This window comes from Saccostrea echinata, unplaced genomic scaffold (assembly GCF_033153115.1).
Source record: "Saccostrea echinata isolate AGI-Se365-2 ecotype Australia unplaced genomic scaffold, CSIRO_AGI_Sech_v1 ptg000028l, whole genome shotgun sequence".
In the NCBI taxonomy this organism is placed as follows: Eukaryota; Metazoa; Mollusca; class Bivalvia; order Ostreida; family Ostreidae; genus Saccostrea; species Saccostrea echinata.
The window spans coordinates 14,003,710-14,021,032 of record NW_026889777.1 but is presented as its reverse complement, the minus strand read 5'-3'; the positions used below and the strand labels follow the sequence as shown (position 1 = coordinate 14,021,032).

Genomic DNA, 17,323 nt, shown 5'->3' with positions numbered 1-17,323 from the left:
TGTGCGGAGTAATTAAAAAAAAATTTCATTGTCAAAAATTTTAATGGGTCTATTCAAGATGAAATAAAACTGTGTTTGTTCCCTTAACTTATTTGAATAAAAAATATCGGAGGAAAAACTTTAAAAAATGATTTATGTGTAAGACGTTTTTAGAGTGCAAAAAGGTCAAACTAAATGCTCTGTAGCGCCAAAAGAAGCGCATTGACCCCAATTTTTTGTTTTGATTTTTAATTAAGCTATGTGTATAAATTCTAAAAATATATTTGATTAAAAATTCTCATTACTTTTGATGTCAGGATCCAACCTCCTTAATAAGAATAGTATATGCAGTAGAGAGTTTTTACCTTGGCTTATTTTTGACAGATTTTTCTCCAACAAAGTCTTGCAGTTCAATACAATACAGAACAATTAAGAAGTCTATTGAGTTATGGTAAGAATACTTAATACAGTGGCTAAGAATTTTATTTGTAATTGAGAGTTTCATCACCATTATTTAAGTTTCCAAATGCTGTAAAATGTAAAAAAAAAAAAAAAAAAAAAAATATCAGAAAACAGATCAATGGTAGAAGTCAGGATAATGTTTTCTATATGGTTGATTTACTTATTATATTCCAATGTGTGTAATTTTTTCAATTATTTCTTCTTCGTTTGGAACGCTATCAGTGGTTTTAATACATGTAATTTTAGAAATTAAGTACTCAGTGATTATCTGTTTATCTTAAGTTCTTGATTTCATTATTATATCAAAAGCATAAATATGGCTTAACTTACATGTAATGCCCTTAAACAGTACCACCTACATGTACTTTCAAAACACATGTACGTCATCTATTCAAAAATAGTTATGAAATATATGAAGATAACGAACAGTGTTTAAGCTCAAAATTCCATTCAAACAATACAAATCATACGGGCCTTTAAGACATCAAAGGTGGGATCAGGTGCCATGGAGGAGTGAGCATCCTGCCGACCGGTCTCACCTGCTGTGTGCACCTTGTCATGATCGGGAAATAACGTAAAAATCCGTCGATAATTCAGTGTGTAAATAATGGCCTAACAATGAGTATGAAATACGTCAGTCAGCATCTGACTTAGTGATAGATTGTATTGCTGAATTATTTGTTTGTGATAATAATGACTGGTACACATATATATAAAACTACTGCCTTTAAGTCTTTAACATATATAATATGCTTCTAAGTTCACAAACATTTCAAAAATAAATTTCTCATCTTGTGTATTGGTATTTTATGAGTATGGATCATATTTTCTTTTTCCTGAGATTGTTCCTCCGATGGAAGTATAGACGTCAGAGGTGTTCCGGATGGCTACACTGTCACCGTTATAAGTACAGGCTGTACAGTTTATCTGACTTCTCCAGGGGTGTATAACATTCCTTCTATGTGCAAGGTAATTATTCTGAGACGAGATACTATTTAGTTGAAACTAGAGATACTTTGAACACTGAGCTCACAAAATGATACCCCAGTCTCATAGGAGTATAATGGTAAAGTTCATGTTTTGCTAAGGAGAACCATAAATATCTATCCGATCGAAACGAAAAATAGAAGGTGCAATATGGCACTATCTTATAAAGATTCTGTGAAAGTTTTATTAAATTTTATTCAGTGGTATATATAGGAGGAGTTGCGGATAAGAGGTGGGTACCTCCTAGTGTCACGGACCACAGGCACTTGTTTCGATAATAAATTTTTTACCTTGTCTTATAGCATAATTATTATACTATGGGTTAAAAATTTATTATCAAAACAAGTGCCTTTGTCACGGACGTAGGGAAGGACAGATACTCCCATCACTATATACATGTATCCTCCCCTTTTCAAGTGAAGGGGGTATTGTAAAGTAAATTTTAAAACACTTCTGGGTTATATATAAATGTTTTAGGCAGAATAACATGTCGTCATCATTGTTATGACGGGATCTTTCAAAATGAAAAGCTAATTGTCAGTTTTTCATTTGTTTCGTTCATTCTTAGTATCTTATCACGTAGAAAAGAGATATGTTGTGCTTATCTATATGTAGATTGGGATTTGAAAGAAATGTAGCTATTGTTTGCTTACTTTTGCACGATTCGAAGTGTTTTCATGGGTCTAAAATATATAAATTCTCATTTTATTTTACAAAATTAAAAAAAAAAAAATACGGCAAATATGAAAGTTTGTCTAATTCTTACAAATTTTGCAATGAATAACTCATCAAAGTATATTTCTCACAATATCATAATAGAACTTTTGTATAATAAGGTTCATGGATTTATTTTTTAATTATAGGGTCTAATTTTAATATAATCGGTTGATTGAAAAAGTCAATATTTGTAGACCTACGACTACTGGGGATATAATCATGGATACCCTACTCACAATTGGTACCAAACTTCAGCCTCATACCCATGGTACTACAGTACTACCCAGAATTATTGGTACCAGTCTAGCACTTCTGATTATTTCGGTGAGGTTGACATTGCTGTATCACATGGGACACACGGCGGGATTGTGGGAGGAAAAGATCACCATGAGTTCCGTTTGATCTGTGACGGTATACATACCAACGGAAAATTGTATAGAGTGTCTGCTGGGATACAAGAAATATCCAAGTAAGATCAAAGGCACCTGACAAATGGTTGGTGACCCCCCCCCCCTCCCTCCTTCTGAGAATTTTTTTAGACACGGTAACTTCGCAAATATACATGACTTCCTAGTCTATCAAATCAATACTTCGTTATTTGGTATTATTTTCGGTTTTGTTAAGTTTTAGAGATTGTCCCATTATTTTTATTTATATAATAAAATATTTTTCCTTGGTAAAGGAGTAAAATAAAATCCACATATATATATATATATATATAAAATTCATTCCACACCTTAGTCCAAGTGTCGTTCCGCCTACACTTTCATACAGACATTTGAGAGCTGGTTACTACAGTTATCCGAGTTTACGTTTAACCAGCAGTGGTGGAAACGACATTTACTACACACATACCGGACAACTGATGTATCTTCTCCTTTCTTCTAATGGTGAGTACAAATGAAATATTTATTTTTCCTGATTTAAGATAATTCAGAATGGATGTAGATTTAATCTTATTAGAACAATTCGCCAGAAAAAATTACCTTTATAATCAAGAATTCAATATAGCCTTAATATTAAAAAGAAAATATATACCAAAAGTATGCATTTCTTAATTTTAAGAGTGTCTATAAGACAGAGAACAATTACCGGTATTTCTTAATTTTCCTAATACCAAATCAATGCTCCAGTAAGACTGCCCTAACAAAGCATTTACTGTCGTTAACTATAGTTAGCTAAAGCAAAAGCTTTGATACTTTGATTTACTATAGAACTTTAATTTTGAACTATTTTTGAGATTTCAAAGCTTAAAATCTCTTATATTCGATCACATTGATTTACAATTTGTAAATAATATGTGCATATACAAACAATTCCATTTTATATATCAAAAAATGTGCATGTTTGAATAGGAGAACATAAAATATAACAATTTGAAATCCCTAGTAAAAATACTTTGGCTTACTATAGTAAAATTTTGATACTATAGTAAACTATATTTAACTATATTGTTTTTTATAAAGAAACTTCTCCTCTATTTACATGCACCACATCCATTGCAAAAGGTTACGCGTTGGGTTAAATAGAAATTGGTGTTTTTTGAATAAATTGTTGCTGTTTGTTCAACTACATATTTAAGAATGAATGTCAGAGGTGTTTTTACATGTATAATGTGGATGCCTTACAGAGTCCTGAAAGTCACAAATCTAGAACTTCAACTAAAAGTATTGTTGGTATTCTATAGTTTTTAAAGAATATCATTCGGATAGGAAAAAAATACGTAAATCCTTTTTTAATTTCTTTGCTGCATAAAAATGAGAGGGAAAAATGTGTTTCCTTTAATCTATTGTGCACATGCTTTAGATTAAATATAGAGATAACGAACAGTATTCAAGCTCAGAGTCCATTTAAAGAAAACAATCGGGAGCAGAGCAAACACGGGCCTCAAAACATAAAAGGGGGTGTGACGGTACATATTGTCTTTTTGTACATATTGTCGTCGGCGACAATATGCACCTATCCTCACTACACATATTATTGTCCATCAGTACATATTGTCGCCGGCGACAATATGTTCGAGACGAACATTATTTTCCTCCTGCATAATGGACGACAAAATGTACAGTCAAGCACCAGCACATTTTGTCGTCGGCGACAATATGTACAGTCAAGGTCGGCATATATTGTCGTCGATATATTGTTTTGACGAATATTTACATGAGAAAGGAAAGAGAGATTGAGAAACACACACACGAAGGGAAACAGACAGCATTACTCGCAATACTGTAGGGAGAAAACTTTTTGATAAAAAAAATTGTGTCCAGGATTGATGTACATCACTATGATATGTCAAGGTACCGTAATTCTTGAGATATCTGATAAATCACCCTATTCTTTTTTTCTTGTAATATATACTTGGACATTGAATACATGTATTAGTTTTTTGTTCAGAAGTAATGATTTTTTGGAAAGTATTTTTTGCGTTTTTCTTATATACAATCATGTGCCGAAATAATTGGTGTTTGGGTTGACATTTTCAGATCACCTGAACTCGAAGTTCAAGTGAGCTTTTCTGATCACACTTTGTCTGACCTCCCCTCTTTCTGTAAACTTTTTCCAATTTCAAGCTTACTCTCAAGAACTACTGGGTCAATTTCAACCAAACTTGTAAAGGGGATTCAAGTTCGTTCCAATGAAGGGCCATACCCTCTTTCAAGGGAAGTAGTTAAAAAATAGTGAAAATTTAGTGACATCTTTTAAAAATCTTCTCAAGAACTACTGTGTCAGAAATGATGAAACTTATGTGAAAGCTTCATTATGAAGTGTAGATTCAGTTATATTCAGATCATGTCCCTCTGGGAAAAGGTGTAGCTACAACAGGTGATCAAAGTTTTTCAAAGAATATTTAGAGAAAATTGTTTCAATTTTTTCCCCCAAGAAGTGTTGGATCAGAAGAGAATACTTAATGTGAAAGCTTCGTTACATAGCGTATGATCAATTTTGAAATGCTGGCACGAAAAAGATCCCTCACTGCTCAATGACCCTAAATGCCAAGTATAGGTCTAAATTTGCAACCCTCCACCGGCAAGTGGTGACGTCTACATACGAATGAAAAATTCTCGAGACGGACATTATAACAATAAACAAACAAAAACAAAATAAATTTTGTTCAAATCATGACCCCAGGGATAGGTTGGGGCCACAATGGGTGACCAAAGTTTTACATAGGAATATATACAGAAAATCTTTAACATTCTTCTCAAAAACCATACAAATATAGCAACGGCGCATCCCCCCCCCCCCCCGCCCTGTGGTTTGATTTTTTTTTCTGCTTTGGTAAATTATGTTTGTGTAATTCGTATATACTCTCAATTTAGTCCACAGGTAAAATTTCATAATTAAACAATTTACTTAACGTCTACAGTAACTCAGTTTACAAATGACTTTTTAATTATTTTTGCTTCTCAAAAAAATTCTGAACCGCCCGAAAGCCCCCCCCCCTCTTTTCGGTCTGAAATTTTTGGATCCACCACTGAGAACAACAGAAGGCCCGTGATTAGTGATGTTTATATGAAAGCATCCTCAGGTAGCGCAGATTCAAGTATCTTCAAATCGGGCCTAGGGTTGGGCAATAATGGGCGATCAAAGCTTTACATAGGAATACATGGGAAATTTCTTTAAAAACATTTTCTCAAAAACAGCAAAGCAATGATTAGTCATATTTATATGGATTGATTGATTGATTATTGTTGTTTAACACCGATTTGGCAATATTTCAGCCGTATTTTGACGATCAAATTAAGTGTATATGACAATTTTTGAAGTTTTTGGTTTCTCTGGCCATATCTATATGGAGTATTGCTGTGCATTGTCATGTGACAAACATATGTTCTGATGGACGACAATATGCGCAGTGAGGGTACGTACACATTTTCGTCGGCGACAATATGAACAGGACGACAAAATGTACCGTCACAATCACGCTGCATGAAATAACATACGAGACATATCAGTGTGATATACACACCAATTACATTCACAAAACTACCAAAAAAAAAAAAAAACAACAACAACAAAAGAAATCTTTAAGCAAAAATACCTGTGGGACGACAATATGTACAGTAAGGGTGAGGCACATAATGTCGCCAGCGACAATATGTGCATGTGTTACTTTTCAGCCGGCGACAGTATGTACCGATGGACGACAATATGTGTAGTGTGCATATTGTCGCCGACGACAATATGTACAAAACGACAATATGTACCGTCACAGGTGGAATCAAGTCCTATGGAGGAGTGAGCATCCGCTGTCGACCGGTTCCTTGTCATGATCGGGTAAACAGGAGAATCCGTTGAAATTTCAGTGTGTATATAATGACCTAACAATTGGTTTGAAAAACGTCAGTCAGCATTTGACCTAATGATAGATCGTATTTGCTATTTGCTGATAAGGTCATTGTATCGACCATAGAACTTGCAAAATGATGACTTCAAAAGAGATAAAAAATTAATTTACACGTGTTAATTTTAAAATAAGAGTAAAACTTTATTTAAAATCTTTACCTATCCAATTTTTGTTTAATAACAGAAAGTTACTTGTGAGATCTGTAAATTTGTAGATCCCCGCTATATTATTCGCCCAGAGAACTGTTCTGCCCAGGATGGCTATAACTATTGGGACTCTAATAAAAGAATTGAACTTTTCAATATCCACCATTCTGGGTAAGTTGATTTTTGATTTTTTGAAGTAAAAAATGTTTTTTAAACAATAAAAATAATTTTAAACAGATAAATGAGGTAAAAATGAAAGAAATGAAGATTTCCATACCCAACTGCATAACGCACCTTTAATGCTATTGTGATCTACAGCTGTACGATCTACGAAATGCGTCCAACTTTAATGAGATTCATGTTTTATTAGTTTATTCTTGTTTATTATTTTTTTTTAAATTTTGGTAATTTTTTTTTCATTTCTTCAATTATTAAAAAATTTCATACCATCCATAACTATATTTTACGAAAGCCGGATAGGCTTATTTTCGACAAGATGAAAAAAATTAACTCGTTATATCGAGATAGTTATCTTGTTATAATGAGTTAGTATCTCGTTATAACGAGTTAATTATCTCGTTATAATGAGTTAGTAATTTCGCTATTACGAGTTAGTAACTCGTTATAACGAGATAATTATCTCGTTATAACGATTTAGTATCTCGTTATAACGAGTTAGTAATCTCGCTATAACGAGTTGGTTTTCTCGTTATGACGAAATAATTAACTCGTTATAACGAGATAACTAACTCGTTATAGCGAGATATTATCTCGTTATAACGAAATGACTAACTCGTTATAACGAGATACTAACTCGTTATAACGAGATACTAACTCGTTATAACGAAATACTTAATCGTTATAACGAGATAATAAATCGTTATTACGTGATAATTATCTCGTTATAACGAGTTAAATATTTTTTTTTATCTTTTCAAAAATGAGCCTATCCGGCCTTCGTTATATTTTAATACTTGATGAAAGCATACTATTTTCGATCTTAAAAAAAGCTATTTAAGCCCTAAAACGAAAGGTTACAGCAATTCAAAAATACCATTAGTCATGGTTACACAGTTCAACCTTGCCATTTGTAATACCAAAAGGAAATTACTCAAACGCTTGCACATTCTATTGCAAAATCCTTAAAAATTAAAAAGGCCGTAATTCCGTTAAAAATCATCTAAATATATAAAATAAAATATACCTTTGTTTCCCCTAACGCGACCGACCCACTTAAATCGTGCCGACTGAAAAGTTTTTTTTCAATAAGATTGTTTAAATATTTTTTTTTTATTGCTTATCAACTTTATGAAATAAAATTTCATCAAAATTCGTTTTTTATCAGAACGGTTGCTTTTGTTTTACTCTCAATTGGTGCCCACAACACGTGGCCACAGAGGGTTAGTTCTGCCTCATGAGCAGATGAGTGACCCATCTTGTGTATGCATATCAATAAATTTCACTGCAATTCATTCGTTTCGATCTAATAAACAGTTCATAGTTCATAAAGTCCTATTTTTACTATATAGGACCATAGGAGTTGTAAATATGTCTTTGTATGATTATTTCATCTTCATAAATATAATTCTGATGTCGTCTCGTCATTCCTTTTATCTATGGGGTATTAACTTCGTGACTTTAACATTAGATATATGAAACTTGAATCATTTTAGATATGGTTTGATTGATTTAAATATTGTTTATACACTCTTTCCAATTAGTGTTGAAATCTTTAAAATTTGCTTATGGTACGGCTTCCTGATATGTCCAGTGTATTTTTCTTTAGTTTTGCCCTTGAAAACAGGTTGTTTCTTTGCTTCAAAATACCTTTAAAATTGTTGGGCCGGTGGAGGCTACTAATTTAGACTTTTACTCGGCACTTATGGCCATTGATCATTAAGCATCAATAAGGGATCTTTTTCGTGCAAAAATCTACATGTATACTGCGACACTGGACCTGCGTTTTTTACGGTCTTATTCGACTGACCAGTCTCCACGTCCCTCTTCGAGACCTGTGACTTAGAATAAGCTCCTGAATTACGTCGCCACTCCAAAACGAAACACTAGAATCACTGCACCACGCGAGACCTTTGTCATTTTGTCTGTGTAAGTACTCGACGATGATAGTAGGTTTGAAAAATACACTCGGATGTCCGATGGTTGAATATTTGCGAATCTTGTGTTTTTGTAAATATTCGATTTCAATAAAATTACGCTGGCCTGAAATATTTCACAAGTTCAGATGAAAAATATTTGTGAATTAATTTACCATACATGTTGCTTCATTTGTATGATATTCGGTTTAAAACTCGGTTTCTGTTCTTCTTTCTTATTTATAAAGATATTATTCAATTTTTCAGAATGTACTTTCAAAACTGCTGTCAGAAAAAAAAAAATACCTACCTACTTACCCAACTTGAGATTTTTGGGTCGGGTTAGGGGAAACAAAGATATTTTTAATGATGGCCTAAGCAGAACGAAATGCAAACTAGATTTGTAACTCATCACGGTTCACTCATACACCAAAAAGTAGCTCAGTGTCTCAATATCTTAGCTCAATTTCTGCAAATTTCTGGAAAAAGGTGCGAAAAACCAAGAGGGATAGACAGATGGACAGACAGACAGACAGACAGAAGGACAGACGACGAGGATACATATAGTCCCCTCCGGTTTCACCAGTAGGGATCTAATAAAGTTAAGTAATTTATCCTAATCGTTTTGACTTCTTTCTTACCTTTTGTGGTTTTTGTTTCCATGCTTAAGGATTTCATTCATAAATCGGATTCTATATCATCTTTTTAAAAAAAGACGTTATATATTCCTATACAGGCCTTTGACTCCAGCTAATGTTACAAAGTTACCTCTTCTGGGGTAATAATTTGAATGACTTGTAATCAGCACCATATGTGAATGTTTTATATAACTTTTATTTTTCCTTAGCTTTTCAGGAAGAGTGCTTGTATTGATCATGTTTATAAAAATGCTGTTTTGTGGTATACCTGTTTGAGGGGCTGAAAAATTAAAATGTAATGATGCTTTTGTGAAAAGACATTTTACAGCTATCATAAATCATATAGGTATATCACACTGATAACAACTTCAAAATTAGTAATTGTATAACTTTTAAATGACCCATGCCCTATTTCAAATAACTAAGATAGCATGGCAATTCAAACTCTGCAGAAATTGTGCTACATTTGAGGAAACAATGAAGTGGAACTGGTACTTTAACTAAAACGAAGGCCTACCATTATAGAACGGGGAATCGCGATAAAACATATAGCTCAAAAAATGAAATATTTTGTAGATGTATATTAGAACCATATCTGATGGAGATGTTTACTTCTGTGGGTCACGGCCAGAGTAGTGTTAGAGCACCTGTCTATTCCTTCCATTTCGCAGGTGGGAGTGGTTACGTGTCCTTCGTCTGTAATGTTAGAATATGCAGCAAGACTTCATACAATTGTGATCTGGTATATTTTATCATTATACATACATGTACGAGGGGTGATCAAAAAGTTCGCGAACTACCTCAAAATTTACAAAACCATAATTCAGATCAGCATGAAATTTGGTACACGTATAGTCATACACATGTTCCATAAATAACAGATGTTAAATAATGTTTTTCTCCTTGTTTGTGACGTCACAAAGTGAAAATGACGTCAATATGTAGGTGACGTGACAAAAAATGGTTGACTCAGTCGTACTCGAGAAACGAACGGCTGTAAAGTTTAACGTTATATCTTTTAAATTCCTTTGCAGTAGAATATGATAATTTGTACAAAGTTTATGAAGTCGATAGACTTTACAGAAGTTCAATCATTAATTAGATTGATTATTTTAGTGAAGGCAGGGAGATGGTTAAAAAGAATGTTTGTTCTGTTGCCCAGCGAAAGCAAGTCGGGGGAAAGATGTGTCCGTAGTTGAGCAATTTGTTATGAAACATCGCCAAGTTACGATTGGAAAAATAGTTGAATTTCTTAACAATAATATAATTATTAAATCCCTAAAATATCGTTTACTTTAGACTTTAAACATATGAGATATGATAAAGAGAAGGCACCCATACTGTATCCACATTGGATAAACGACGCTCCTAATACAGAGGACTCGGGTTGTGATGGTCACCATGTTAATTCAGGGAAGGGATATCCTTGTCCACCTATCCTATTGCCGAGATTTGGCAATTTCTAACAGATGGACTGTTCTTATTATAAAAATTAACTTGCATGGTAAGAAACAAGACTCGGAAAATTTTTTAGTTTCTGTGAACAGACCGCTACGGAGCATGTCACGAGGCCGCCTTGATCACGTGATTCGCGCATGGGCAGAACAATGGCAGATGTGCATTAAAATCGGAGAGGACCACTTTAAAAGATAACAAGAATAGATATGGGTTACCCCTTATCCAAGATATTCGGCTTTTAATTTATTCGAATTTTCATTGTGCTCAGATGATTTCTAATTAAAAAAAAAACTATTTACTGATAAAACGTCAGAGATACTCAAGCTGTAGAAAGTCAACTATACAATGGCCATAAATATCCTAAAATGACATAATATTTAGACTACTGAGTTTCAACATCTTTTGTTGAATAAAATATGCATGTACTAAGGAAACTGCATGTACATATTTATGGGTCAACAAGAGTAATCAATGAACTCGTCTAGAGATGCATTGACGGCCGTTGTTAAACGCAAAGGAAAGCGCAAGATCGGTTGGGGCTGTGAACATTCCTTCGTCTTGGAATAAAATCCGACATTTAACACTTTATATAGATTTTGAATATAGAGACGTTTTGAAGATAAACTTCATTTTGTTTCTAGAAATGTTTTTAATTACAAAAATAGTATATTTTCGTGTTTTTAAACTGAGTAGATCAATGACCTAGCATCGTTTTAGATAACTCAGTCCCTCTAACCCAGTCTAGGGCTTGAGTAAAAACTCCTGCACTTGTTATGAAACTGGTGTATAGTTCTTCTTCATGTCCGTAGCAAATACTGATACCCAGTCTACATGATCTAAGCGTCACTAGCGAACGGTACACATACCTGTGCTTGCAAGATCAAATAGACTAGGTTTACACACGTGCGAAGATCCTATCCGACGAGCTCGGCAAATCACGTTGCTTTGCCGAGAAGTTACGATTGTAGGTGTTTAACCATAATAACCATTCCATTATTTTAAAAAAGAGAAGAAAAAACACACACAGTTAATGATTAACATTCTCACTCAAAAGAAAATATACGGCAATTAACGAACAATAATCATGACAGTTATATTATTGGTGAAAAGATTTATCACTATCAATCGAAGGATGACCTATATATTTTCGTGAAAAAGACTGAGGAGGCAGAGAGCGTAGGAATATGAAAAATTTTTATTTCCTTTTCTGGGGAAAAGTGATTTTCTTAAAATCTTTTTACGTTAATTTTGTTTTCTTTAACGTATTAAATATACATCATTATTCTTAACATTTGTTGTAATGTTGTATCTACTGATCATGAATAGAACTATTTTCTTCGGAGCAATTGTGTGAAGGGTACCTGACTTTAGTAATATATCTTGAATAGATAATATGCACTGATCGAATATATTAATAAACACTGAAACCTCATTTCAATTCTTTTAAGGGAGTAATTCAATTAGTTCGCGAACTTTTTGATCACCCCTCGTATTCTAAAATTAAATAAACAGAAATGAGTATGATGAAACAAGAGGCCCATGGGCCACATCGCTCACCTGAGCACATTGGCTGGGCAAAAGCACAAATCAGTTCAGTATTGAAAAGATTACCGGGAAGGGGGGGGGGGTTGAATTTTAAACTACCTGATGATGCTTCCATGTCAATATAACAAATGGCTTTGTTGTACTTGAGAAGATTTTAAAAAAAATTCCCATATATTCCTTTGTAAAAATTTGATCCCCCATTGTGGCTCCTCCCTATCCCAGAGGTCATCATTTGAACTTGAATCTACACTACCTGAGGATGCTTCCATATCAGTATGACTAAACATAGCTTTCCTGTTCTTGGGAAGAAATATTTTTTCTACATGTTTCCATATCAAAATGACTAATCATGGTTTGCAGTTCTTCAGAAGATATTTTCCTTTACATTTCTATTTAAAACTTTGATCCTCCATTGTGGCCCCATCCTACCCATGGGGGCCATGATTTGAATAAAATAGAATCTACACTACCTGAGGATGCTTCCACATAATAATACATCAACCAGGGCTTTGCTGTTCCTGAGAAGAAGATTTTTAAAATTTTTCCTATATATTTCTATGTAAAACTTTGATCCTTCATTGTGGCCCCACCCTACCCCCGGGGGTCACAATTTGAATAAATTTGAATCTACACTACCTGTGGATGCTTCCATATAAATATATACCATCTGGGCTTTGCTGTTCCTGAGAAGAAGATTTTCCTATATATTTCTATGTACAACTTTGATAGTCCATTGCAGCCCCGCCCTACCCCCGGGGGTCATGATTTGAATAAACTTGAATCTACACTACCTGAGGATGCTTCCATATAAATATGACTCATCATGGCTTTGCTGTTCTTGACAAGAAGATTTTTAAAGATTTTTCCTATATATTTCTATGTAAAACTTTGATCCTCCATTGTGGCCCCGCCCTACCCCCGGGGGTCATGATTTGAACAAACTTGAATCTACACTACCTGAGGATGCTTCCATATAAATATGACTCATCATGACTTTGTTGTTCTTGAGAAGAAGATTTTTTAAAGATTTTTCCTATATATTTCTATGTAAAACTTTGATCCTCCATTGTGGCCCTGCCCTACCCCCGGGGGTCATGATTTGAACAAACTTGAATCTACACTACCTGAGGATGCTTCCATATAAATATGACTCATCATGACTTTGTTGTTCTTGAGAAGAAGATTTTTAAAGATTTTTCCTATATATTTCTATGTAAAACTTTGATCCTCCATTGTGGCCCTGCCCTACTCCCAGGGGTCATGGTTTGAACAAATTTGAATCTACACTACCTGAGGATGCTTCCATATAAATATGGCTCATCATGGCTTTGCTGTTCTTGAGAAGAAGATTTTTAAAGATTTTTCCTATATATTTCTATGTAAAACTTTGATCCTCCATTGTGGCCCCGCCCTACCCCCGGGGGTCATGATTTGAACAAACTTGAATCTACACTACCTGAGGATGCTTCCATATAAATATGACTCAGCATGGCTTTGCTGTTCTTGACAAGAAGATTTTTAAAGATTTTTCCTATATATTTCTATGTAAAAATTTGATCCTCCATTGTGGCCCTGCCCTACCCCCGGGGGTCATGATTTGAACAAACTTGAATCTACACTACCTGAGGATGCTTCCACATGAGTTTCATCTTTCCTGGCCCTACGGTTCTTGAGAAGAAGATTTTTAAATGATGCCATTATTTTTTCACTAAACCCTAATTATCTCCCCTTGAAAGAGGGCGTGGCCCTTCATTTGAACAAACTTGAATCCCCTTTACCCAAGGATACTTTGTGGCAAGTTTGGTAGAAATTGGCCCAGTGGTTCTTGAGAAGAAGTCGAAAATGTGAAAAGTTTACAGACAGACAGACGGACAGACAGACAGACAGACAGACGGACAGACAGACGGACGCCGGACAAAATGTGATCAGAAAAGCTCACTTGAGCTTTCAGCTCAGGTGAGCTAAAAAGGTGAAGACAGCGAACAGTGATCCATCTCAAAAAATCCATGAACAATACAAATATGTCAACAAGGCATAAAACACATTCGCCTGGAAATTTCATAGTTGGGATCAGTTGCCTAGGAGAAGTAAGCAACCCTGTCGACAGGTATCATTTAGGTTTATAGTATGACATTTAACATCACCTTTAAAAGCGAAATCTGTTACCTGTTTAATCTATAGTGGATTCAATGGATTAAAGATGGGGATAATAGCACGCCAGGGTCCTACATACTATTAGAAAGGCATGAAGGACACGTGAAACATAAGTCTTGTACTATCGCATATTGCTGACCACGATTTTTGGATATAAGGCAGACATGTGTAAAGATATCACTCCTATACCAAATTCCTAATTAATTTCCTTGTACAATCACCCGCGTGTTTTCCAAGTACATTATATCCACCTTGAAATTGTCTAGCCAACTTGAAGTTAAATGTTGCTGTCCAGAAAAGTAACGATCTACTGTGTTTCCTAATTGACCATAGCTTATCACAATGATATTAGACTATTCCGATGCACTCCTAAGTGTTCTGTAACCTGGTTTTTTTTTTTCAGTTTCACCTTTAGTTATTTTAGAACTGAAATTATTATTTGGCCATTTCGTAGGTAGCTCTTCAATAAACAAGAAAACATTATCAAATAGGTCAGAGATGCATCACTCTCCATTTTCAGAATACATGTAAGTCAAAGAGATCTCTGCGTGATGTAGATGACCATGGCGCACATTCACACGAGGTTTCTGTCACTGTTCAAGTCGGCCCTGCATCAGGTACTAGCTATAGATAACGTTTCAAGAATTTAAACGTAGTATTTTAAACTTTCGGAGTACAGCCTTTTCAGTCTGATTTTCAGTTTACAATAAAAATCTTTTATCTTTTCAGGAGGGCGAAAACTGTTATTGACGCCAGTTCTTTTCATGCTTCTTACTTGTGTCAATTTTATTCTGAATTGAAGACTATAGGACATAAATGGATTATTGTAGCTAAATGAACACGTCAAAGAACTTTGCAAAGTCGTCTACTAAAGTGTTAAAGGAAAAGATATAATAAATTATAATAAAAAATATATACTTCCTTTAAATGTGTATTGTATGTAATTTTTTTTTAAATATAGTGCCCTTATTTTGTAATCAGAGGCCCGTTTCATCAAAGATCGTGCGCCCAGTCGTAGCGCTACGCCGGCGTAAAGTCGGTACTAGCACCAAGCTTTGCGTTTCATTAAATAGCGTATCTTTACACCGGACTAAAGTAAGGCCAAATTTTACGTCTACTCATGGGTAGGCGTAAGTTCGGGTGTAAAAATAAAATAAAGCGAGTTTACTGATTTCAAAAAGATTTAGCCATTCCTTAAGAAGAATTACTGCTCTTAGAAGTCTTTTTAATACATACGATGCATTATTTGATTAAAAAAATTATGAAGATTTGGGGGAACAGAAACGAGGGGGGGGGGAGGTTAAACCCACTCGGGAGGTAGTTGACATGCAGTATTTACATAACTTAATTTAATAAATTTCTTCATGAAAGATTGCCTTATTTGGGGTTCATTTTAACACCATCTCTTAAGTTTTGACAATCCTGCATTTATACACATTTGATTGTTGCATTTTGAGTATGAGGTATTATAAATTGACTATACAATATACATTTTGTGTCATTCACTGAAAAAGAACCTATTAAAAATTCCTGAAAAAAAAACTTTTTTCCCAACAATTTCTTTTTATTGAAAAAAGTAATTTTTCCACAAAAGCACAGTTATCTTCTTTAGCTTTGGTTAATATCTATATTAAAAAAAATAATTTCTTAACTCATCGTAAAACCAAGTAGGCTTTTTAAAAGAAATGAACGTGCTCGGAAACTCCATTTTTTATTTACTCCACGTCCACATGCGTGGATCTAGAAGGGAGTAGGGGGTCCAGTACCCTTCGCCGCAATTTGCGGAGTTATTTATGTACCAACCTAGAGTAAAGTAAGTAAAAAATGAAAATGACCTTGAACTCCTGTTAAAGAGTTAAGTTAGTGGTTGATATGAAGAACCATATTTATGAAGTTTATGAATTGAAGGGAAGGACCCCCCCCCCCCCCCCAAAAAAAAAAAAGATTTTCAGGTTTGGGAAAGAAAATCACGTGTCAACAAGTTTCTCAGATGGAATTTTTGTTTACTGATTACCACCCACCCCATTGAAAAAAAAAATCACGACCCGAGCCTGCGTCCAGAAAAAGTTAACGTTCAAAGACGAAAAGATTCCAATAATTCGTGAATATACTTGAAAGTCAATATATCCTAATATTGAATACAAATGAAAGATGATTGACCTTAGGGATGTATTAAAAATAAAAGGCATAATAACGCCTTTTTGAAAAGCGTAATAACATCTTTTATAAAAATATGAAAGTTCATCCTCAAAGTTTGCGTAAAAATATTAATGTACATCTTTGTTAAACAAAACCATGAAGCAGAAACCCACTATACCTTAAAAATACACCTATCCGAGAGACCTTGAAGTTAATTTAGTCAAGGGTTATATCACAAACATGACTTAAATGCTACTATTCATCAAGAGTTTTGTAGATGTTAGCGTTTAAGTCTCAAAGGAAAATGATACCAAAGATTTTTATTGCTATGAGTTCGAACCCCACGAATATCACATTATTATTTTAATAATGGAATAATTTTTGCCGGGAAAATTTTCCTCAGAAAAGTTTTGTTTATCAAAATTTCATTAATTTCAATAATAAGAACTTCACTCTACATACTAAATTCACAATTTGAATATGATTTTTTATATATCTTAAAATATAAGCATTCTGTACGCCTTTTTCACCCCTCTCATTTTGGTATAAAATATTGAAAGTCAATATTTACCCGCATAGTTTTATCTTGTTGATATCAAAACTGTCGTACAACAACCATATCCATGTATGTGACCCGCCTACACTGAAAACTTTGAC

General features: G+C 34.2%; 1 protein-coding gene across 1 annotated transcript; it reads left to right on the top strand.

Annotated features, from left to right (window-relative positions):
- Positions 1–360: 360 nt before the first annotated feature.
- Positions 361–15,161, top strand: LOC133193539 (uncharacterized; the record flags this gene model as incomplete). Its single annotated transcript, XM_061329502.1, has 7 exons — positions 361–430; positions 1,283–1,410; positions 2,340–2,614; positions 2,887–3,035; positions 6,708–6,810; positions 9,947–10,112; positions 15,048–15,161. Coding segments are annotated over 7 exons (1,005 nt in total), but the record flags the coding sequence as incomplete, so codon positions are not given.
- Positions 15,162–17,323: the final 2,162 nt, after the last annotated feature.